This window comes from Thermoascus crustaceus (assembly GCF_041956765.1).
Source record: "Thermoascus crustaceus strain CBS 181.67 unplaced genomic scaffold VTN00scaffold_1, whole genome shotgun sequence".
Lineage (NCBI taxonomy): Eukaryota > Fungi > Ascomycota > Eurotiomycetes > Eurotiales > Thermoascaceae > Thermoascus > Thermoascus crustaceus.
Window position 1 is genome coordinate 154,491 of NW_027192527.1, and position 23,620 is coordinate 178,110.

At 53.0% G+C, this 23,620-nt stretch overlaps 8 protein-coding genes across 8 annotated transcripts; 4 read left to right on the forward strand and 4 right to left on the reverse strand.

The window, feature by feature from the left end:
* Positions 1 to 232: 232 nt before the first annotated feature.
* Positions 233 to 1,558, forward strand: VTN00DRAFT_51 (uncharacterized protein; the record flags this gene model as incomplete). Its single annotated transcript, XM_069431595.1, has 1 exon — positions 233 to 1,558. One exon carries the CDS (start codon positions 233 to 235, stop codon positions 1,556 to 1,558), a length of 1,326 nt encoding a protein of 441 aa, XP_069290759.1.
* A 4,228-nt stretch (positions 1,559 to 5,786) lies between these two features.
* VTN00DRAFT_52 (uncharacterized protein) lies at positions 5,787 to 7,308 on the reverse strand (the record flags this gene model as incomplete). Its single annotated transcript, XM_069431705.1, has 2 exons — positions 5,787 to 5,881; positions 5,994 to 7,308. 2 exons carry the CDS (start codon positions 7,306 to 7,308, stop codon positions 5,787 to 5,789), a joined length of 1,410 nt encoding a protein of 469 aa, XP_069290760.1.
* A 583-nt stretch (positions 7,309 to 7,891) lies between these two features.
* VTN00DRAFT_53 (uncharacterized protein) lies at positions 7,892 to 9,865 on the forward strand (the record flags this gene model as incomplete). Its single annotated transcript, XM_069431815.1, has 5 exons — positions 7,892 to 7,937; positions 8,032 to 8,293; positions 8,499 to 8,551; positions 8,655 to 9,412; positions 9,479 to 9,865. The coding sequence occupies 5 exons, from the start codon at positions 7,892 to 7,894 to the stop codon at positions 9,863 to 9,865; spliced, it is 1,506 nt and encodes a 501-aa protein (XP_069290761.1).
* Positions 9,866 to 11,928: 2,063 nt separating this feature from the next.
* On the reverse strand, positions 11,929 to 12,774 carry VTN00DRAFT_54 (uncharacterized protein; the record flags this gene model as incomplete). The annotated part of the gene is made up of 1 exon (XM_069431926.1): positions 11,929 to 12,774. One exon carries the CDS (start codon positions 12,772 to 12,774, stop codon positions 11,929 to 11,931), a length of 846 nt encoding a protein of 281 aa, XP_069290762.1.
* A 1,385-nt stretch (positions 12,775 to 14,159) lies between these two features.
* Positions 14,160 to 16,080, reverse strand: VTN00DRAFT_55 (uncharacterized protein; the record flags this gene model as incomplete). The annotated part of the gene is made up of 3 exons (XM_069432037.1): positions 14,160 to 15,658; positions 15,722 to 15,888; positions 15,989 to 16,080. The coding sequence occupies 3 exons, from the start codon at positions 16,078 to 16,080 to the stop codon at positions 14,160 to 14,162; spliced, it is 1,758 nt and encodes a 585-aa protein (XP_069290763.1).
* A 565-nt stretch (positions 16,081 to 16,645) lies between these two features.
* Positions 16,646 to 17,008, reverse strand: VTN00DRAFT_56 (uncharacterized protein; the record flags this gene model as incomplete). The annotated part of the gene is made up of 3 exons (XM_069432147.1): positions 16,646 to 16,785; positions 16,858 to 16,921; positions 16,982 to 17,008. 3 exons carry the CDS (start codon positions 17,006 to 17,008, stop codon positions 16,646 to 16,648), a joined length of 231 nt encoding a protein of 76 aa, XP_069290764.1.
* Positions 17,009 to 19,666: 2,658 nt separating this feature from the next.
* On the forward strand, positions 19,667 to 21,101 carry VTN00DRAFT_57 (uncharacterized protein; the record flags this gene model as incomplete). Its single annotated transcript, XM_069432258.1, has 2 exons — positions 19,667 to 19,907; positions 19,966 to 21,101. 2 exons carry the CDS (start codon positions 19,667 to 19,669, stop codon positions 21,099 to 21,101), a joined length of 1,377 nt encoding a protein of 458 aa, XP_069290765.1.
* A 583-nt stretch (positions 21,102 to 21,684) lies between these two features.
* VTN00DRAFT_58 (uncharacterized protein) lies at positions 21,685 to 23,610 on the forward strand (the record flags this gene model as incomplete). The annotated part of the gene is made up of 3 exons (XM_069432369.1): positions 21,685 to 21,762; positions 21,812 to 23,404; positions 23,461 to 23,610. Coding segments are annotated over 3 exons (1,821 nt in total), but the record flags the coding sequence as incomplete, so codon positions are not given.
* Between the last annotated feature and the right edge of the window lie 10 nt (positions 23,611 to 23,620).

The window sequence follows — 23,620 nt, forward strand, 5'->3', positions numbered from 1 at the left end:
CAACCCCGGACGGGACCTACAGCACGTCTTTGGGGACAGCCCTATCCTTGCGCAGCCCTCTCTCCTTGCTGAGATCTGGTCGGGACGCTCTCCAGGGTGCTGATCGGCAAGTCCAGCCGTTTTCGCCTCGGTTCATTCCTCTCCCTTCCCTACACCCGCAGAGCTCATATCTACCTCCGCGTCCCGCCCTCCCGGCCTCTCCGCAAAACTCTCCAGCCTTCAGGCGCTTCACATGCCACCGCCAGCTTCAGCAGTGGATTTCTCCAATCTGCTGAACCCCGACCACGCTGCCGACGAAGAGCGTCCGGCCACCACGCTCTCCTCTTCTGCGCAACCCGCCGACGCGCCCACCACCTCTGCTCCTCCTGCTGCCACCACCACCGCCTCCTCCTCCGCAGAACAGTCCGACTCGGCCATGGCCTCCTCCGTCAGCCTACTGCCGCCCCTCATGAAGGGTGCGCGTCCCGCGACGGAAGAGGTGCGCCAGGATCTGCCCCGGCCGTACAAGTGTCCCCTCTGCGATCGAGCCTTCCACCGCCTGGAGCATCAGACGAGGCACATCCGCACTCACACCGGTGAGAAGCCTCACGCCTGCCAGTATCCCGGCTGTACCAAGCGCTTCAGCCGTTCAGACGAGCTGACCCGCCATTCGAGAATACACAACAACCCCAACTCGCGGAGGAGCAACAAGGCGCAGCACATCGCGGCCGCTGCGGCTGCTGCTGCTGGCCAGGAGTCCGGGATTGCAAACACCGTGGGATCCATGATGCCACCTCCCAGCAAGCCCATCACGAGATCGGCCCCGGTCTCGCAGGTCGGATCCCCGGATGTCTCGCCCCCGCACTCTTTCTCCAGCTACGCATCCCACATGCGCTCCAGCCTGGGCCCGTATGGACGCAGTAGCGATCGCTCCTCGTCCGGCATGGACATCAACCTGCTGGCGACGGCCGCGTCCCAGGTCGAGCGGGATGACCACCACCCGAGCTTCCACCACAGCTCTCGCAGCCACCACCTGTTTGGCTCGCGCTCCCACCACCACAGCGGCAGTCGCCTGCCGTCGTTGTCTCAGTACGCCATCTCCAACCGCTCGCACTCCGCAGAGGACGACGAATATGCGCACCGCATCAAGCGGTCGAGACCAAACTCCCCCAACTCGACCGCACCATCATCTCCCACCTTCTCGCATGATTCGTTGTCGCCCACCCCTGACCACACTCCGCTGGCCACCCCGGCGCACTCTCCGCGCCTGCGGCCATATGGCTCGAGCGACCTGCACCTGCCATCCATCCGACATCTGTCCCTCCACCACACGCCGGCGCTGGCTCCGATGGAGCCGTCGCCGGACGGCCCTAACCTGTACAACCCCAACCAGCCTCACGTGGGTCCCAGCATAAGCGACATCATGTCGCGGCCGGACGGCACGCAACGAAAACTGCCGGTGCCGCAGGTGCCGAAAGTCGCCGTGCAGGATGTGCTGAACCCGGGCAGCGGGTTCTCGTCAGGGTCGTCCTCGGCGAATGCCTCCATCGTCGGGGGTGACCTTGGTGATCGATTCTAAACCAGCCGCCTAGACGGCAACACATTCACGCGAGCCACGACACAGCTAGATTTCTTTGCATTTATGGTATAGTTTATACGGGCATATTTCGATCGGTGTCGGTTGGACGGTCGGTTGCACGGAGTCAACTCAGTATAGACGGATGGGTTTGGTTGTTTGTTTTTGTGTTTCTACTAATATTGTGACTCTTTCCCCTCCACCATTGGCCATCTCCCAGCTCGACCAGTTCTCTCCTCTCCTGGCCACTAATGGTTACCTTCTTGATGTCTTTTTTTTTCAATTCACAATTTTTGACGGAGGGATTTTGAGAGCTTGGTGTTATGAGATTCTAAAAACTGCACTTATAGACTGGCTGCGGATAGGCGGATGGAATCTGATGCAACGTGACCTGATGACAGCGACAAGACTTCTGTTTTGGGTACATGTCTGCCTATGTTGCGCCTTGGGCCTATGTACTTCGATTCTACCTGTTTCACTAGACATTGAATGATGAAAGATTTAGTTCAACTTGTGTGCATGTGTAGACTATACATATATTGGTAGGCTGTATAAAAGTGTGCCTAGATATCCAGCACATTCTCCAGCGATCGATCGAATTATTCTGGAAAGAATCAATCTCCAGATCCATATAGTGGAGGAGTGGGCATGTATGCATGCAATCTACCTAAAGTATCCAGGTTGCTGGTACAGTGCTCTGGTTCAGTGCTCTATATCCATAGATAGTATCTTCTCATGGTCATGTCCTCATGGGACGAAAGAAAGAGCTGATCTGATCTGATCTAACTTGTCTACTAAGTTATACTTGACCCTTCCATTCATTTTCTCCTTTCCTACTTTTTTCTTCAGAAGGCATTGCTAGTTCGCTATGTATATATATATATGTATGTAGAATCCTACAGGGAAGTTCAAACAGACACAATAATAAGATTATGATCACCGTTATCCAAATCCAATATTCAGGATATAATAATAATAGAAATAGTTAGTTACATTGAACCGCACTCCTCTCACCGATCATAATCATATCCATAGATCCTGAATCCATGGTGGTGATGAAACAAATCGGAGGACAGAGATCCGATACTCGGATCTTTGAATAGAAACATGCGTCGCAACCGCAATCGGCAGAATGTCGGTCTGGCCGGTCGATCAAGTCGATCCTCGGCACGTTTGCCGCCCCTAGGTACGGAGACACCCCTACAGCAGCCGCTTAGGTAGCTTACTAAGACTGTTTTTTTTTTTTTTGGTGGCGCCACCTAACCCCCAAACCCCCAAACCCCCAAGGCAAGAGGGTCCGCGTTCGATTCGCGGTTGATGCAGAACACAACACCTCCCAATTTTCTTTTCGCCTTTTCGCCTTTTCGTTGGTTTGGTGCTTTGTGGGGTGGTTTCCTTTTTTTTTGTTCGTCGATTCGATTCGATTCGACTCGACTCGACTCGACTCGACTTGGCTTGACTTGGTTATTCGGATGTATCGTATTTCCGTGCTGGAGGACGATGTTAAAAAGACTTTTTTCTCTTTCTTTCTCCTTTTCTCCTTCTCTTTGTACTTGTGACATCCAGTTCACCCAACATAAGGATCTGATCAGACTGGATCCTCCTCTCCTTACATACTAAGATACTAACGTCCTAAGGCCCGTGAAAGCGTCGCTCTTTTACAGAGATAAATCAGGGGAGTGACACTTCCGGAGGAGCCTTAGCGACGACGTTTCTAATAATAACGGAAAGGAATAGCGAGCTATATGAACTCAACATTCGACGCCTTTTCAGCGTTACTACCAGTTGATTACACTCACACTTACCTTGCAGACCCAGGAGCTAGGATCATCTTTAGGTAATGTACATTTAACAGATGATAGAATAGCATAGGTAAGCAAATCCGCTTTTTTCTTTTTTTTTTTTTTTTTTTTTTTTTTTTGTTTCTTCTTTTCGAACATTCATTCCCCTTTTCTCCTTTCTCTACTCCTTGGACCTTGTGTTGGTTGAGCAAGACAAGGAAAAAAAGGCAAGGGCAAGACAAGGCAAGGCAAATGATTAAGTTTTTTAACCCCAAGTCCGACCTACCTCATGGGTAGGTTGACAGTGAAGATTAAAAAAAATGCAACAACATACACTCTAATTTTTTGATGATGCCTTGCACATCTGCCTTCCACTGCCTGCATGTGTCTTACGTGTGTCTTGGGTCAGACAGAACAGAATGCTGACTGAGATTAGGCTGTCTGTTTGATGTACAGGGTTGTATGTATTGTCATAGGATATAGTCTGGTGAATGCTCTATGTAACGACCAGGCTGCGCTGCGCAGGGCGGGGGAAGCGCGGAGGATAAGTACCTAGATAAATAGCCTTGGTGATTCAACATTATGTAGATAGTCTTTACCATCCTACCTGATGCAATTCAGAACAATTCAGCAGTCAGTTGACCTTTATTTCCATAGTATCATGATGGTAAACCTGCTGGTGAAGTTATATATTATCTATCTAGAGCTTCTCTAACTAACTACCTACTGTAACGACGGGCCTAAGACTTCTTAGGCGGAGGATCGTTGGGTTTATCTCAAAGGACAGAAGACAAGGAAAAGATAGATAATAAGTCATTACTAGCAATGTTAACACTAGGATTGCTATTTGAGTTGACCATGGGGTCTTAATCCCTATGGTTAAGGAGCATTTTTATATACATGATCCTGTAGCTCTTCTGTAGTCCTTTCTGTAGTCCCTATGTTGGACTATTCTGTGGACTGTGTAGTCCTTCCAGTAGTCCCCGTATTGGACTACTCCATGGACTATGTAGTCCTCCTAGTAGTCCCCATATTGGACTACTCTATGGACTACCGGTCACGTGTCATGAGGGGTAGCATGCTATCTCATGCAAGGCCTGTGCCGATCATAACACCTACCTACCTACATCCATATGGTCCCGCTTCCTTCGTGGAGTAAAATACCGCTTTCACAACCACAATGCCTACCTAATGTATATCTTCTTTGATGTGGATACTGTCGTACAGTGAGGTAGTCTGGTATGATAATGTGGTAGATGCCTCTTAAGTTTTAATAGCCAGGCTACGCGGGGCGTTGAGCAAGAACAAACAAATCAAATAGATAAAAATAGCCCCCTTGAAAAGATTCCATGCCGTCATGGACCCATGACTTGTGGAAATGCGATTTTCGTTTCGTTTATTTATCCGGTACTTGATCTATATATATCTCTCCTTAAAATCAGAATGTATTAGACCAAAAAAAAAGGCTTTTTGGCTGTGCCATCTCATCACCGCAACCACAACCACAGAGGCAATCCGATCATAAAGTCAAGACAAAGGAAGGAAATGAATGGATGAATTAATATATCTTGAGAATATACTTGAGCAGACAGAAAGATAGAGAGATAATGAGCTACTGGAGCCAGGAAGGCAGGGTGGCATTCCGCGCAGTTCTTAGTTAGACGCTCATTTGGAAGGAAGAAAAGAAAGTCATACACTATGTACTTATGCAGTGTGAAGTTGCCGGAGCTATTATTATATTACCGTCGTCATCATCGTCGTCATTATTATCATCATCATTATTTTAGATTTGGACAGTAGTAACGGAATAAATGTCCAGCCATCGCCGATCTAGCCTAGCCTAGCTACTGGCTACCCTAGGCATAACGTAAGGACCTGTACGAGGTAGGTTTCAGGGGAGAGGCAGCCTAGGAATAATCAAGTTAAGCATGTGTATGAGGTAGGGTGGTTCTCGGACGTATGGTAGCTTTTTTCTTATTTTCTCTTCTCTTCTTCTTCTTCTTCTTCTTCTTCTTCTTCTTCTTCTTCTTCTTCTTCTTCTTCTTCACTATAGTTGGATCCTTATCTATCTACTGATATCTACAGCAGGTCAACCATCTGAGTCAACAATAAGAATTGCCTATTTTGAACCAGAACCGAACTGCAAGGGGAATGCTGTTGCCTTTTTTGAGCTGTCTATACTACACTATAGGTACCGCACTGTACATGTTTCTCTGTCATCACTCTGCTCCCAGCTGTCTGTCTTATTGGTACAGCAGACTATAGAAGCGCACGCATTCTCGAGAGATCTCATCAAGTCAATACATCGTGAACATGAATCAATATGCAAAGATGGATCTGTCATGTTATATCTAGATTTTATTCATCAAGTACAGTACATTCTATCAAGCGGATTACAAATATGGGTTTTTTTTAGTTCTTTTGTTTCTAATCTGTCATGGATGGTCCGTCTATACCGCCCCTTCACTCGGCTCCAACATCTTGATGTAAAAGTGCTCGCCTGTCTCCAGGACAGAGATGGGGTCGCCGACGCGGAGTGTGAATCCTATTGTTTCTTTCGTCAGTGACCAACCAATATCATCCTATTTGTATCTCAAGTTGACAAAGACAAAGACAAGACGATGAAGAAACAGGGGGGGGGGAGAAAGAATACTCACGTTCAACGGCCGGCACAAGCTGCATCCCCAAACATGCATTCGTCGGATCCCCCCTGTCGATGCGTCGAAAGCTCTTCAGCGTCTTGTCCGGCTCAGAGGGGTGTCGGATGCCCGTGTCCGGGTCGACGTTGGGTAGGCGGCACCGTACAGTGCGGCAGACGGTGTGGATTTCGATTCCTTCATCCTGCTGCTGCTTCTGCCCTTGCTTTTCATCCTGAAGGATGCATTTGTTGCAATTGTGTGTCTTGCCCCCAACGCGAATCTTCTTCCACGCATCCTCCTCATACGCCCCGGGTCCCTGCACGACAATATTCGCCCGGAACTGCCGTACGCTCAACCGCGGGATCGCGTCCGCGCACCGCCGCGCAACGTCCCGCACGCTGGTGAGGTTCAACAGGTGCAGCGGGTACGCGTCCGCGAAGCCCGTGACGGGCTGGAAGCCTAGCTCCGACTTGCGCGGGGCGCAGCGGAAGATCTGTCTGTGGTGGGCGGGGTTCACGCGGAAGAGAGTCAGCGGTGGTGAGGAGGGGTCTGGAGAGAGGAAGTCCCGCAGGGATTGAGGGATGTGGATGCCGTAGTCGTAGGAGAGGGGGAAGTCTTTCCAGAGTTTGACGGGGAGGGAGGCGTATTTCGATATTTGGTCTGCAGGGGGGTGGAGAGGGACGCGGAATGAGGTTTCGCGTGGAGAGAGGCCGATGGCCATGGCGATTTTCAGTGGTAGGGACCAGATCCCCTTCGTGACTCGGGGATATCTGATGACTAGGACCCCATTCGACTTCACCTCCTCCAGACCCGGATCATACCCAGACACATCTGGATCAGGGACCCAGATCTCCGACCTGATCAGCGCGAGCCTGCTGAACCTCCCATCCCGCATCGTCTTGAACTCCCATCTAGGCATTCTCTCCTCACTCGCATCGGCTCTCACGTTCCTCGGCGCAAGCAACTCCGCGAAGCAGAACTGCCGGTCGTACTCCATCCCCGTGGGGACGACGTCGGCGACGTCGAACTCAATCCCCGCGCAGCTCTTGATCGGGTACGCGACGAGCGCTTTGATGCGCCAGGGGGGTTGGCCTGCTTCATCAACCTGCGAAGGAGGCACACCGTGGGTGTACTTCGGGTCGAATTCATCGGAGAGGTTGCTCCGGCCTGGGGGGAGGCCGAGTCGGCGGCATCCTTTGGGGGTATCTTCCGCTTGGAGTTTCTCGGAGAGGGTGATGTAGAGGAGGTAGAGGATGGGTAGGGAGCAGACGATATAAGTGACTGGGGATGAAAGGGATGCTGCGGCGGGGGTATCTAGGAAAAAGAAGTCCATTTGGACGGACGGACAGGTATATAGTGTTCTCGACAAAATCAGACGAACAATCACATCGAATACAAGTCAGTCAGTCAGTAAGACAGGATATAAGTACAACTAGGTATGTAGTACAAAGTAACTAAAAATGTTTGCTGACCACAACAATAACCACCGCATCGAAGAAGCTTTCTTAAATAAAACTTTAAGTCAAAGAAACATCTGATAAAGAAAGCAAGTAGCGTAAAGTGTGAATTTGGATTGGAACTTTGACCATGAATGAATTGAAGTAAAAAAAGCAAGGAAAGCGGTAGTAAGAGAACTCCTGACTTGCGGAGCGGAGGCCGAGGCGGAGATAACCGTCGGAGGCGGAACGAGCGCCGATCTCTCGCGCCGCGCCATCGAAGCGTTCGAGAACGTCCATCCATATCGTCAGATAACTCTCCAGTACTTCGTGCAAGGAAGCATCCGTCCCGTCTTGATTTAATTCTAAATAACAGATAGTTTCTGGGCAATGCGATTGCAAGGAAGCAGGTAGAGAAAAGAGAAAAGAAAACAAGTCACGGTCTGATTGATGGATCCGCATCCGCACGCGACAAGGACCATGAGCACCGCCCATGATATCAGCAACTTCTCCAGTCCGGAGGCGCGTGAGTCAGCCCCTCCCTTCCCCTTAACCCTCAAATAAATCTACCTGTTCCATGTTCCATATTTACATGTTCCATAACTGACTGTCCTCCACAGACCGCATCATCTCCCTCCCCGCGTCGCAGTCCCTACGCGCGACGACAGCATCGGCATCAGCAGCTGCATCAGCCGGGTCTGGTGCTATCCCGACAGGCCTCGATCGGCTCGATGAGGCGTTGAGCGGTAACGCGTCGCCTCAGGGAACCCAGGGTGCCACTTCGACGCAGGGTCCGCATCAGCAGCACCGCCCAAAGGGTATCCCGCGGGGCTATGTGACGGAGGTATTTGGGCCCCCGGGGGTGGGGAAGACGTCGTTGGCGTAAGTTCTGTTATGTTGTTATATGACACTTTATCCATTATTCCTGGTTATGGACTTTGAATATTGAAATATTAAATATTGAATTATCCAAAGTCAGTGTCGGGGGTTGTCGTTGTTGTGTCGTTTTTTCTTTTCTTTTTTTTTTAGTTCTGAGTTCAATTTAGAAGTAGGGAGATACTTATGTGTATGTGTTTGTGTGATATAGGATGAGAGTAGCAGCGAATGCGTTGCAGGATGAAGGGAAAGTGGTTTGGATTGGTTGGCTTCCTCCTATTCCCATATCTATCCTATCCTATCCTATCCTCGAACTGTCATTGACATGACAGACATTATGAACTGCTATTTACTGACATGCTTACAGACACCGGCTCCCCCATCCCCATCCCGCGCCTCAAGAAAATGCTCCTCCGGTCCATGAAGACAACGAGAACAAAACCAGCAGCAGATACCGACCCATCATCGTCTCCAGCTCCAGCAGAGAGCGAGAGTAAGACCTCGACCTCGACCTCGACAGACCCCGACTCCCTCATCCAACGACTAATCTACTTCTGGACCCCCTCCCTCCCGCACCTCCTCGCCCTCCTCCTCCACCCGCCCAAAAACTTCCCACCCCCGGACACGACCCTCCTCGTCGTAGACTCCATCTCGGGCCCCTTCCAATCCTACTTCCCCAACGCGACGGAATTCAAGGCCCGTCTTCTCGCGCAGGGTAAAGATACGCAGAAGCAGCAGCAGGGACATATCCAGTGGCTTCTGAACAGGAAGTGGAATGTCGTGGGTGATTTGGCGGGGAGGTTGGCGAGGCTTGCAGCGACGTCGTCGAGTAGTTCAGATCGCATGGCGGTGCTGCTTCTGAATCAGACGCACACCAAGATCAGGGGCCAGCCGCGCGCGACGCTGTCCCCCGCGCTGGCGGGGGGCGCGTGGGAGGCGGCTGTGCGTGCGAGGGTCGTGCTCTATCGGGATTGGTTGGTGCCGCCACCGGCTGCTGCGGAGGCGGAGATGGAGATGGATGGGTTCACGGCGAGGAATGTACGGTTTGCGGAGGTGATGAAGAGGGGCGGGAGGGGGATTGCTGTGAGGAGCGGGGAGAATATCGTTCCGTTTGTTGTTGAAGGGGTGGGTTGTCTCTCTATTCATCTCTCTCTGGGTTTCAAGGAAAGGCGAAGTACTGACACTGATCAGGACGGCCTACGCGAGATATCGAATACCCGACTCCCCTCCGCGCCGCTGGAACCTGAACCTGAACCTGAACCTGAGCCGGTGCCTACCCCTACCCATATCTCTGCCCCTGCCCCCGTCCCTGTCTCTGTCCCTGTCCCTGAGAGACGGCGGAAGCGGAAAGTCGATGAGATTGCGGACAGCGAGGACGAAGATGAAGATGAAGACGAAGACGAGGATGACGACGCAGATGCAGACGCAGACGAAGGCGCCCTTGATTCGGACCATCTCGACGACGGCTGGATCGACGAGGAGGAGGAGGAGGAGAAAGCGAAGGAGAGGTACTGGGCTATGGAGGAAGAGGAGCTCGCAACGATGTATGACCCCATTACCGAAGCGGACCTATATTGAGAAGAAAAAACCGGCCCGGTGTCCGTTTGATATACGGATGGTACGGATGGCTGGTGCATCAGGGCCGTACCGCTTTTTGTCGAGTACTGTACAGTACAGAACTATGGAGAGCAAAGAAGTCTCCATCTGTCACAGATCGGACCGTTCATTCAATTCGAATAAGCCGGTCGGTTAAGAAGCCAAACCACCTGGAAAGCCGACACTATCGACTCCATGGGAGAAGGGCACTGAGTCAGATCAGTTCTAAGCCTCCAGAGTAGGAGACTTGAGTCAGGAAACAACCTGAACCGAACCTTGCCAGGCATGCACTAACAAACGAAACGAAACGGCCGTCACCACCTGCCGCGCCGCGTCCACATATATCAGTTCTGTCAGATATCCTGGATGCCGGGAATATATGGACCATACCTGCATAGCGAGCCGCGTCTGCGTCTGCACACGCGTCGCGAATCGAATCCATATACCCTATGCAGACTAGCTGCCTGAGACTGGACGGACGGGTTTGGAGTGGGAGCATGTATAGTATAGTATACTGCTGCAAGTGTGGGACACGGTACTTTGTTGTCTGTACAGGCCAGCTAGTGAGTTGGTGAGCGAGCTATTTTCGTATAGGGCAGATGGAGATTCTTATCCCTGCAAGAGAAAGGGAGGACAAAGAGAGAGATATGCGGATTAGGGTTGGGCTTGATGTTTTTGAAAATTTAAACTTGCGGATTGGCTTGGAAATGTTGATTGATTGATTGATTGATTGATTGGGAGAAGGGCTCACATGTATATAAGAAGAAACACAGTACCGTTGAATATGAATATAAATAAATATGAATACAAGAGTCGCCGCGTCAACGCTGACGATGGATCATCGCGGCTAACCAATACCCCGCACAGTACTCTGTACAGAGCACGCGTTGAAGAGCGACTGGCGCGTCTTCTGTTCGGACAATTGACGATCATGCAGGGTTCTTGACAATGACAACTGCGCGGGTAGGGCTTAAAAAAAAGGCTCCGTCGAGGCCCGCATGCATACCGTGCGGGGGAAAAGCGCCGCGTCAATAAAGCGGCGCAGTCGCATCCAGCTGATCTTGTGTCGGTTGTCATGTTCCTGCATAAAACGGTCAAATAGAAAGAAATTCCAACGGCGATGCAGCTCCTGCAGATCATTAACTGGGGATCCATGGAACCGAGCTCGGGTTTGGAAGGCGGTCAGGTACAGAACGCCAAACGCCACGAGTCAGTAGATCGATAGATAAGCTAAAACGTACTGACTGTGCTTAGCGGTACTGTAGATAGAATAGACGAGCAGGCAGTAAGCGCATGGATTGACTTGCTAATCAACTAAGCAAGGCAAAATATAACAAAATATACCACCGTATGTGCAAAACATGTAATGTGTTCATTCTGGATTCGGTGTATAGTATCTCCTTTACATCGTAACGCGCGTATATAATATAAGTTGACACAAGCAGCCGCCAGAGTAGAGTGCAACTGGAACAAAACCGAGAGAAAAAAAAGTTCAGACAGCGGCTGTAATCATTTATAATCGTAATCATGGTCGTCGTCGTCAAAACCAAAAAGCAGAGTAGACATGAAGGGCAGACAATGAAAAAGAAACGACAAGGGGATAGCATAGGACTAAGAGGAAGCCACCGATGACGCAACATTGAATGTGCGGCATACGATCGTCCATTGAGCACAGAAGAGAGAAGACTCCATTCTGAACTAGTTGCTATCGAGTGGACAAAAACTGGATGCAGTGCAATGAATTGATCGCTGAACGGACATCGGAAATCAAGGGAAACTGGTACAAACCGACATGAGAATCGGAACAAATTGGGATGCCGGATAGAACGGCAAGGAACAAGGCTGTAGGACTCTTCACCACAGCTGTAGACGCATAATGTCTGTCTGAGAGGAAGCTGTATTTGAGAGTGGTTGAGACATCATGTGCTCGACTGTTGCTGCATTAGCGTCGGCTCGCACTTGACCTTTTGACATTGTTCAGAAGGTAGATGATCACAGTCACCTGTCAAGTGGGACAGACGGGAGGGCCGTGATTGGATGTAAATTCAGCAGATCGCTGCTTTCTTTTTCTCCGGGAACCCCTGCTTCTCACTCATTTTTGCGGCTTTCGTCTTCTCCCAGCCGAGTCTGTCCGTTCCAAGCAGCCAGTCCATCAGCCCCAGCACACCATAGTTCAGCCCCGAATTTTCGTGATGCTTGTCGTGGCATTCCGCAGCCGGCAGGCGGAAAAAGTCGTAGCCACTGTGGGCGGCAGCGGCGTCCCAGAGGACGATGTGGGCGAAGAACAAATGGGAGAGGAAGTGTGCACGGCGCACCACCATCGGGAAGGCAATGGGGAAGGCATTCTGAATGAGATGGTCGATCGGGTGAGAGTAGGCGGCGGCAAAGGCGATTGGAGCCGTGAACTGGTGGTGCTTCTTGTGAATCAACGAGTAGACGCGTGGGTGGTGCAGCAGACGGTGGGCGTAGTAGAAGAGGACCTCGCGGAAGAGAACGGCGTAGACAAAATCCAGGAGGACGATCCAGAGAGAGGGCAGCTCCGGGTCGATGACGAACATGGAGTAGCGGAATTTGAACACGCCCAGCATGACGAAGTGCCCGCCAATCAGGAAGACATGGTTGAAGAGGACGAACAGGATGCAGTCCACGATCTGCCGTCCCGTTGGCTGCTTCTCGTGGGATTGGATCTTGTGCTTTGCGGAGAACTTCGGGAAGAGCAAATCAATCATGAGGTAGATTGTGGCCGGGAGGAGAAAGCCCAAAAACTGGGCGAGGGCAGAGCCAGCAACCTCGATCAGGCCGGGAGGATAGCGAAGACAGATGTCTCGCCACGCAATGGCGGCAACATCAACTCCATGCCGGACGAAGTCCACAAGAGAAGCGGCAAACATCGTCAAAGGAGAATGCTTAACAAGAGGTGCTCTTGATAGGGAAGATGTACTTCAGCCGGACAGTGCAATGGCAAATACGAAGTGATATAAAGAAATGAGACTCATGAACACTGTAATATCAGGCTTCCTGGTGGATCAAGAACAGGCTTGAAACGAGCATGCTGGCTGTTAATATAGCAATTGCGCAGTGGTGAACAAGGGGTATGAAAGAAAGGAGCAATTCGAACCCCGGCATTATCGGCGTGCACATGAATCTGGCCCCCATCCCCTTGATGGAACGGTATCAAGATGGATGATCATGTTTGCCCCATTTGAGGGATATTGGAGTTTCGCTCTTCGCGATGATAGGTGGACTTCTGTATCGTGTAAGGGGGCCGAAGAGGAAGCAACCCGGAATCCTAAAGCTGCAATGCAACGCGTATGATCCAAGAGTCCCGTAGGACTGGGTCTGAGATCTCTAGATTCCATTATGATGGATCCAACTCACTGTAACGGCGGTGGTAGCGATACTTTCAGCTTCACTATTGAAGATGGCCTCAATGTCCTTTTTGACGTCATCTATCACATGAAGACTTGCCACTCGCATAAGAGATCTCAAATTAGTTTTTTTTTCCGGCACATGTTCCGGAGCGTGATATCTTCGATCCCGAAGGCCGTTCGAAGCGCGGAGGATCCCGATTCGTAGGGCGACATGCATTAGAGGGTGATCTTGCAGATTCACAGTAGTAGATCGAGATCTCTTGCCCAGACGGCAGCCAGATCCGTGACTTGGCCGGAGAGACGGGCAGAGAATATGATAGAAATTTGGAGGTGTCGTCTCATATCTAGGCGTACCTTTGCACCGGTATAGAGTATGCTACGCATTTGGCCAGGACCCTGAGGCTGGGACGCCACTGGGGCCGTTCGCCAATTGGCTGCGCATCGCCACAGTAGCTGCAGGCCGAGAAGTATTTTTGGTGTCAGCCACTGTCATACGATGGATTTCTAGACTTGACCGCTAAGATTGAGTTGAGCTGATCGATCTGTTCGCTGGACCATCTGCAGTACGTCGCCAATTGGCACATGGAGTGAAGTGGAGAGACCCTATAGTCCGGGAGCACGGGCCAGGAACCATTCTCTTGGCCATGGATTCTGCACGGATCTGCACAAATGCACAGGGATAATAATCCAAGAGATCGCGATCCGCCTACTCCTCGATGCGGGGTGAGATCCGACGTACGGGGATTTTCAGGCTCGCGGATATCTAACCCCAAAGGAAGACCACATCGTAAATGCTGGAGAATAACAAGACAGGTTGGAGCTGGACAGGCGCAGAAGAATACTAGATATACAGTCAAACCGCATTAAAATAACACCCTACGCGGGAGCTGTGGCGGTGACGCCCCTCAGCCTCTGCCTTTCTCCGGATGGGTCTCCAGGTCCGTGCTTGAGTTCTTCGCCTCTTGTTCCGGTTCGACACGGCGGATCTCGTCCCACCCGCGCCGATTATCCGTTTCTACTATTGCTTCCTCTGTCTCCTCCTGGAGGCAGAGATTGAGGATCAGACCGATAAATGCCGTGATGGCAAAACCATTGGACATGATCAGCTCCACAGCATTGAGCAGGCCCTGCAGGCCCTTATTGTCGCCCTGGTAGGTGAAAAAGTAAGAGAACCAATCGGGAACCAGAGTCGCGCCCATGCCGATGGCGACGGACGCGGTCAGGATAAAACGGTTCCGACGGGTGAAGGTAACAGTAGAGATAATGCGGATGCCCGAGATGGCCACGGAGGAAAAGAGGAAGGTGGTCATACCACCCAAGACGGGAGAAGGGATTGCCACAAGGGCGGCGGCAAACTTGGAGAATATCCCCATGACGATGAGGAAGAAGCAGCAGCAGTAGCCGGCCTTGCGGTTAGCGCACTTGGTCAACGCGATGACGCCGTTATTCTGGGCAAAAGTTGACATTGGCGTGATGGTGCAGAGACCGGCCAGCAGGCCATTGAGACCGTCCGCCAGGACACCGCCCTGGATCCGCGAGTCGAACAGGCCGCCCTCGACCTCGAGACGGGAGACATCGCAGGTTGCCGTGATGTCACCGATAGCCTCCATCATGAGTACGAAGTAGACGGCAAGCAAGGGGAGGATAAGCGGCGGGTAGAGCGTCAGAGGGAATGTGTGGATCCAGACGAAAGATGCAACGGGAGCGGCGTCGATGCCGGAGCGATCAAAGTAATTGCAGGCGGCGGCTACGATACATCCAACCAGCAGACCGATAACAACGGCGCATGATTTCATCATGGGAGATCCGAAGCGCTCGCAGAATATGATAGATACGAAGACCAAGAACCCGAGGCCAATGAACTCGGCGCTGCCCCAGGGCAAGGCGTGCGGCGCTGTTGGACTTGGACAGAGCGCACGAGCTGACGGGTCATCTCCGCAGGTCCCCGATCCCCCGGCCCAGTTCTTGAGACCAGTTTCGATCAGGTTCACACCGATCAGCAGCACTGTTGGACCTGTCACCAGCGGGGGGAAGATACGCTTCAAGATCCTGGTGCTGGTGAATGACAGACCAATCTCGAGCAGCGAACACAAGCACGCGGTGGCCAGGATGGCCCCGTAGCCTCTGGGACAGGGTAGACGATTGCCTGAATCATCTACGGGACAATATCCCGTCGAGTACATCTGCGAGAGGGCCCCGGTTGCAACGGGGATGGTGGCGAAGGAGGTGCCCACGACGGATATCAGACCGGTACCGATATAATACGGGGTCCTGTAGACGTGGAAGCGGGTGATCTGGACGGCGGAAAGGATCCCTGACATGATGAGGGAAGTTGACACCAGATACTGGGCGACTTCCGAAGTGAAATTGGCCGCACCGCCCAGGATAATGGGGGGAGTGATGACTGCAACCGATCAGTCCTTGCCCACGGTCCACGGTTCATGCCATGCCTGCGAGGAATACGCACCACCGGCCAGCATGGCAAGGGCATGTTGGAAGCCAAGAATCAACGCTAGCAGGACGGGCATCCTGTCGTTGAGCCCGAAGAACGGTGCATGTTGGCGGGGCTTCTTCATGAAGGGGAGATTGGGCCTGAAGAGGAAGGCATAGTCGTAGTCTCCCACGAGCCCGTCCCTGTGATGCAGCTCTGTCAGCAAGATGTTCGAACTGGGGCCTTTACTAGACTGCAACCTCATGCAGTCTCGACACTTGGCGGGACTGAGGAGCCACTTACTTGGTGATGAAGGCCCTGACGACGCGCCGGAGCTTCTCAGACATGGTTCTTTTGGGACCCAGGTCGGGTCCGATCCGATCGGGGCCATCCATGGTGGATGTCCTGCCTTCTGCTCGGTGAGCTGGTGTCCAAGAGAGGATAAAGAGCTTGAAAGCCGTCGTCGACAGGTCAGCAGCTCTGGAACACACAGACAAAGAGCTGGTGCTGTCGATGGCAGGCAGTGAGAGATTGGAAGGGGATTACTGGTCTGCTAGCCAGACGGGGCCATCAGGAGCCTTATAGCTGGATCTGTATCTCATCCTTTATCTCTGGATGAGACGTGAAGCTCTAGTTGAATCGATATCACGGACATTTTCTCACAGGCGGGCAGAAGCGAGCATTGGCGACCGGGGAAAGCAAGGCCCCAGCGTGCTCGCAACCCAATCGGTGCGGAGATCTGCGCTGCCGGGAGCGATAAGAGCAAGCTGTGACATGTGCGTGCTGGTCATCGTTATCAGCGTCGGTCTGCCCCGATGTCTTGCGTCGAGTAGTAGTACTACAGTCCATAGGCACCAAGTGCACATGTACCTTAGTAGGTAATGTAGCTGGTCCTACGCATCAGGAGAACCCCTGACTACGCCTCACCACACCCTCTCCATGGTTGCATGTGACCTCCTTCTAGAAACAGTGCAGAGACAGGGCCTGCTCCGATCTCACCTCTTGCCATTTGCCTGCCGGACATGCCCTGCGTCGCACCCTAGGGGAGCTCCGGGGTCCGCAAGCATGCTTTATCTGCGTCCCGTCGCGTCCATGCCAAGCTATCAGCCCAGGCCTTAGTACCTCTTCCGGCTCTTCCCTGTTCGCGGGGGCGGTTTCGAAGCTCTACATACCAGATGGCCCAGACCGGGCGCGACAGGTACTCTGGATGTATGAATTTATAATCGATCGTATCACCTTTCACATATTATAAATTATATTGATTTAATCTGCTTCAGATACGTGGGGAGTACTAACCTGGGTAATATATAAATCGGCCCACATCCAATTGCGTTTAGACTCTTGCATCGTCAACGAATGGCCTTTTCGCAAATAAGTTCATATTATATCCACTCAAGCTTACCATATTCAAGAATTATAAATCTGATTTATGCATGCATAGTTCTGTCCTCAGCTGCGAACGCCCCGGACTCGCTGAGATGCCCCACATGGTGACTAGAAACAGAAACAGAAATAGATAGATTCGAGTAAGGTGGTGGGATGAAAGATCTACCATCACAGTAAGCACATGTATCTTGCAATGTCCAAACTACTCCGATTTCTCTGGTGGGACGAAGTTGACACGTACTTGATTTCTTGCATGTCTGCGATGATGAGTCTGTTGTACGTATCCGGCACATGAATGGCCTGTGGAAGTTAAGGCCTCTTCGAGAGGGAAAATAAGAGAGAAAGACGAGCAGAACGTACGGTGTAACGTTCCTTTGCGTTCTCTACAATAATGTAGCATAAGCGCTGCTACCCTGACGGCTGTAGTGCAAAGTACTGTACATCACTTCATTTAGAGTTCTCAAGGACCTCCACTTGGTTGGGGTGGAATCTGATAGGACCTATATGCGTGCGAACTGTTCTGGGTAGCTATCATCTCGATGAGAGGACAATATCGGAGAACAACCCTATATGTGTAGATGTTGTCTAGCCTGACAATTAGAGGATAGGTTTTGCTCCGGAAAATCAGTACTTATATATAAGAAGCCCGATCAGGTTATCCGTTGCTCCAGAATAGCCTTGCCAATATCTCAACTGAGGGCCGATTTTGTGTTAAGTAACAGAAATGCATATGCATTTCCATCAAATAGACATTGATGCTCTTCGGTTTGCAAACCCACTCCCAGAGCAATCATGTTGGACTCGCCCTTGCCTTATTGTTATGCGAACGGTTCATCTAGGAATATTGGTCCCAGCGCATCTGAGGAGTCCAAATGTATCAGGTAGTGTTGATTCAATGCCTCAGGCAGACTGCAACGCTAGTCCTGATAAGGAGTCCATCTAGGGCGGGCGCCAGCTCCAGCTCAGGCTGCCAGTGGGCACCTGGGCACTTGGCAGCAATCCGGGGTTCATGGAACTACCATCGACCCATCTGGGGTTGGATTTTAATAATGATCTTTATTCTGGATCTTGGAGGTAGCACGTGTCCGGTTTCATGATTGTCCATGTGCATAATGGTTCACGGCGGCTACTGTGGTCTCTCTGGATCTGGAGATATGGTGTAGCGGTACACCGACTCCTTACGTTGTACGAGATATCGCCAAAAGAACGCATCGAGGGGATGACGAATGAGGGAATCAACAACAGAATTCCAGTGTGATATTTGCAAGTATCCTCCGTATACTGATGCTCCATATATCCTGTCCTCGACCAGATACGCAGATATAGGGCTCGGTATTTGGTTGTTCTTCGGATGCTGCCAGACGGTGTCTTTGTTATTGTGGCATCAACAAAGGCTCCATAGATGATTTATCACTTTCATTGTTGACGATGATCTTTTCCCACAAGGACCAAGCGGGAACATCAACGGCAGATCACCGCCTTCCCCAACCCCGGCCAGACCGAGGTTGGGAGTTCGTCGCACCACAGTAAGGTGCTGACGACCCGAGCAGCGGTGACACGGCTGCTGTGACAAGTCTGACGCCTGTGGTTACACATCATCCCCTTCGACACGCTGAACCGAGCCTTGGCGGGTTGAGCAGGAGAGAAAGGAAAAAAGAGAGATGTCACGTGCATCCGGGCGGAAGGAAGGCGGAACGGCGAATCGCAGCTTCGGGCGTCAGCAGGAAAGAAAGCGTTGGGGCGGAACACTGCACTGCAGATCCGGACACGCCACGCGGATCTTATCAAGCGCATCTCTAGCCACAGAACGAGCAAGCTCCGGGTTGGGGGACAATAGCAGTGTTGGCAAAGACCATGAGATGGCAAAGTGTTCCGCGGATAACATCAGTGCTGAAGCGGCTGATCTTCGTACGAGAGATTCGGAACCCCATCGACTCGCCCAGGACATTCCGGAGATGAGAACCGTTGAAAGGGCTGCATGAACGGTTCTGGAAGGCCGATGGATTTCCAGCCACACGTGAAGCGTATGCACAGACGCAACCTGTCAGGGCTCAGGCACCGTCTGTCCTCCACCAATCAGAGCGGCCGGAGCGGCTCACCGCCCGCCAAGAGCGAAAATGTTGGGGATGGGGGCCCAACAACGACGGCAAGTATGAGACGCAGGACACGACAGAAAAAAGAAGCTCACAGGCTCAGCAGAGCAACGGCGGGAGATGCCACAGGCAACCGGCTGGTTGGGCCTCGGAGCCGCGCTGGTACGGGTCGAACCACGCCCGTGAAGGCGAGCGCTGGCCTCATACCAACATCATGGTCTTTTTCCCGACACGTCCAGCTCACTGCTGACGCTCTGGCTGCCCCAACAGCCCTGGTGGATCCTCTGGGGGAGTCGCCTTCCACATCAGTTTCCCTCCCCGCTCTCGCCGTCGTGTCTGCTCTGCTTTTTTTCTTTTTTAGCTTCACTCCCTCGTCTCCCGTCTTCCTCCTCCCACACCCGTCTCTTCCTCTCCCTCCCCCTTTCCACCTTCTCTTCCTCCACGTTTCCTGTCTCATCCAGGATTCAACGTCTAGACGTCGAGAAGGAAGAGCTCCGTCACCATGTCTGCGAAGACCGCAGACGCCCCGCGGCCCCGGGCCACTGACTCGAAGAAAGTCCATATCGCCGACACTCCCATAACACGGCGGAACTGGTATAAGCACGTCAACTGGCTCAATGTCACCCTCATCATCGGAATCCCGCTGTACGGCTGCATCCAGGCCTTCTGGGTGCCCCTGCAGCTGAAGACCGCCATCTGGGCCGTCATTTACTACTTCTTCACCGGTCTGGGAATCACGGCCGGTACGTCTGCTCTGTTCTCTGGTTCTCAGCATGAACCACAGCTAACAATTGCGTTCAGGTTACCACCGTCTTTGGGCTCACACATCGTACTCGGCCACGTTGCCGTTGAGAATCTGGCTGGCTGCAGTGGGTGGCGGTGCAGTTGAGGGATCCATTCGCTGGTGGGCTCGCGACCACCGCGCTCACCACCGTTACACCGATACCGACAAGGATCCTTACTCCGTCCGCAAGGGTCTTCTGTACTCGCACATCGGCTGGATGGTGATGAAGCAGAACCCAAAGCGCATCGGCCGTACCGACATCTCCGACCTCAACGAGGACCCCGTCGTCGTGTGGCAGCACCGCAACTACCTCAAGGTTGTCATCTTTATGGGTCTCTGCGTTCCTATGCTGGTGGCCGGTCTGGGCTGGGGTGACTGGTGGGGCGGTTTTGTCTACGCCGGTATCCTGCGTATCTTCTTCGTCCAGCAGGCCACCTTCTGTGTCAACTCTCTGGCCCACTGGCTCGGAGACCAGCCCTTCGACGACCGCAACTCTCCCCGTGACCACGTCATTACGGCCATGGTCACCCTCGGTGAGGGATACCACAACTTCCACCACGAGTTCCCCTCCGACTACCGCAACGCCATTGAATGGTGGCAGTACGACCCAACCAAGTGGACCATCTGGATCTGGAAGCAGCTTGGTCTCGCCTACGACCTCAAGCAGTTCCGTGCCAACGAGATCGAGAAGGGCCGTGTCCAGCAGCTGCAGAAGAAGCTCGACCAGAAGCGCGCCAAGCTCGACTGGGGTGTCCCTCTGGACCAGCTGCCGGTCATGGAGTGGGACGACTATGTCGAGCAGGCCAAGAACGGCCGCGGTCTGATTGCCATCGCGGGTGTCGTCCACGATGTGACGGACTTCATCAAGGACCACCCTGGGGGAAAGGCCATGATCAACTCTGGCATCGGAAAGGATGCCACCGCCATGTTCAACGGTGGTGTCTACAACCACTCGAACGCCGCCCACAACCTGCTCTCGACCATGCGGGTTGGTGTCATCCGCGGTGGCTGTGAAGTCGAGATCTGGAAGCGGGCACAGAAGGAGAACAAGGACGTCGGCTATGTGCGGGATGACTATGGCCAGCGGATCGTCCGTGCTGGAGAGCAGGTGACGAAGATCCCGGAGCCGGTCCCGACCGCCGACGCCGCATAGAGGTTATTCTGACGACCTGGGAACGTGCTATTATCTTTTTTTTCCTTTTTTTGTTTTTCAAGAGTTGTAATGTTACGACGTGTGTATCGGACCGATCCCTGCTCCGTTCCTGTCTGTCAGCGATTTACGTCTCCGATGGCTGCTGACGGCATCGTGCTCTGCCGGAGTCAGCTTTTTCCTACTGGGACCTGGCGTTGTTGATCTATGGAGTTTTGGTGTCAGCTGGGCAGTGGGAATCGTCCATGAGGGACTTACGTTTCGTTTCGTGAAAGAAGCATGATTTTCGAATCAACGAAAAAGAATATCCGAAGTGAAAATAGCTGGGCTGTTAATAGAGTCTGATGACATATCTGTTTATGTATTTCCGTGTCGAGTACATTCCTGTGTAGATTCTGTAGTCCACTCTGAACCGTCAGTAGCGAGTGACGAGGCTGGCAAGGATGACGCATCTGCCGTACCACCTGGCGCGATGACGGGCTTTCTGCACCAGCCTGCCGTGAGGAATGTCAAGTGTGTCTTGTTCAAGACGTTCGTCGCGTGATCGTGCTCCATCTGTAGTCTGTATAGCAGGACAGGTTTGGGGATGGAGTTGGATGTTGTTGTATACCGGGATATCGTTAATGCGTGCGGAGGAGTCTCCCGCTCGCCGTGCGGCGGCCACGTTCGACATCACCAACTCCCCGCCTTAGCTGCAGACCTGCCCGACCCAGTGTTCACCTCTGACCTATCTCATCTGTTGTTCTTTGCCTCTTTCTACCCCTCTCCTCCGCCACACTGTCACCCTGCCTTTCTTCTCGGGACGCTCCGTTTTCCTCTCCCTCTTCATCCTCTTCCTGGGCTACCTCCTCACCGTGGCTCCTCCGCTCCGCACCCCGTCCTCCTTCAGACTCTCCTCCCTCCTCACCCAGATCCGGCCGTCAAGGCCCCTTAGTGTCTCTCCTGCGTGGACCCAGCTCAACGGCACCTGGAGACACCTCACCACCGTGGCAATGGCTCCCGAGAAGCTGCGGAAGCCGCCACAGGCGCCGCCCGTCTTCACAGCGACGCCCAAGTCGATCATGGACGACACCCACCGCTTGATTGAGCGCTCGCGCAAGATCCAGGACCAGGTTGCCAGTCTGGAGCCGGAGGCCGCGACCTTTGCCAACGTCATGCTGCCGCTCGCGCAGGACGAGAATATCATGGCGCTTGAATCGCACATCCTGGGCTTCTACCAGGCCGTGTCGACGGATCAGGAGCTGCGCGACGCCTCAACCGAGGCGGAGAAGCTGATGGACGACTTTGCCATTGAGTCAGCGATGCGGGAGGACGTGTACCGGCTCGTCGATGCGGTCCTGAAGAAGGGCGAGAAGCTCGACCCCGAGTCTCAGAAGCTCCTGGAGAAGGAGCACAAGGACTACGTCCGCAACGGGCTGGGCCTCCCCGCTGGGCCCAAGCGGGACCGCTTCAAGCAGATCAAGAAGCGTCTGAGCCAGATCAGTATCGAGTTCCAGAAGAACCTGAACGAGGAGAACGGCGGGATCTGGTTCACGCGCGAGGAGCTTGACGGTGTGCCTGAGGACGTGCTGTCCGGGCTGAAGAAGGGGGAGGGCGAGAACGAGGGTAGGCTCCGGCTGACGTTCAAGTATCCCGACCTCTTCCCGACGCTCAAGTACGCGAAGAACGCGGAGACGCGCAAGCGGGTCATGATCGCCAACGAGAACAAGTGCAACCAGAACGTCCCGCTGTTCAAGGAGGCCATCGTCCTGCGTGACGAGGCCGCCAGGCTGCTCGGGTACCCGAACCATGCGGCCTTCCGCATCGAGGACAAGATGGCCAAGACGCCCCAGACCGTTGACAATTTTCTGGGCGATCTGCGCTCCCGACTGACCGCGGGCGGGCTGAAGGAGATCGAAGCCCTCAAGGAGCTGAAGAAGCAGGACCTCGAGTCCCGGGGCGAGAAGTTCGACGGACGCTACTACCTCTGGGACCACCGGTTCTACGACCGGTTGATGCTGGAAAAGAACTACCAACTGGACCAGCAGCTGATCGCGGAGTACTTCCCGCTGCAGACGAGTATTGAGGGAATGCTGAAGATCTTCGAGGAGCTGTTCGGGCTCGTGTTTGTCGAGATCACCGGGGAGGACCGGGACAAGGTCGCCGAGTCCGGCAAGGGCAGCGACATTGTCTGGCATGAGGATGTCCAGATCTTCAGCGTGTGGGATGATGAAGGGGAGGGCAGCGGGTTCGTTGGCTACCTGTACCTGGACCTGTTCCCTCGCGATGGCAAGTACGGCCATGCTGCCAACTTCAACATTCAGCCGGTATGTTTCTGTTTCTTCTAATTTTATGTGGAGCATGGCAGGACTGACTCGTATAGGGCTTCATCGATGTCGACGGCAAGCGTCGGTACCCCGCCACCGCGCTGGTGTGCAACTTCTCCAAGCCGACGGCCAAGAAGCCCAGTCTCCTCAAGCACGACGAGGTCGTGACGCTCTTCCACGAGCTGGGCCACGGCATCCACGACCTGGTGTCCAGGA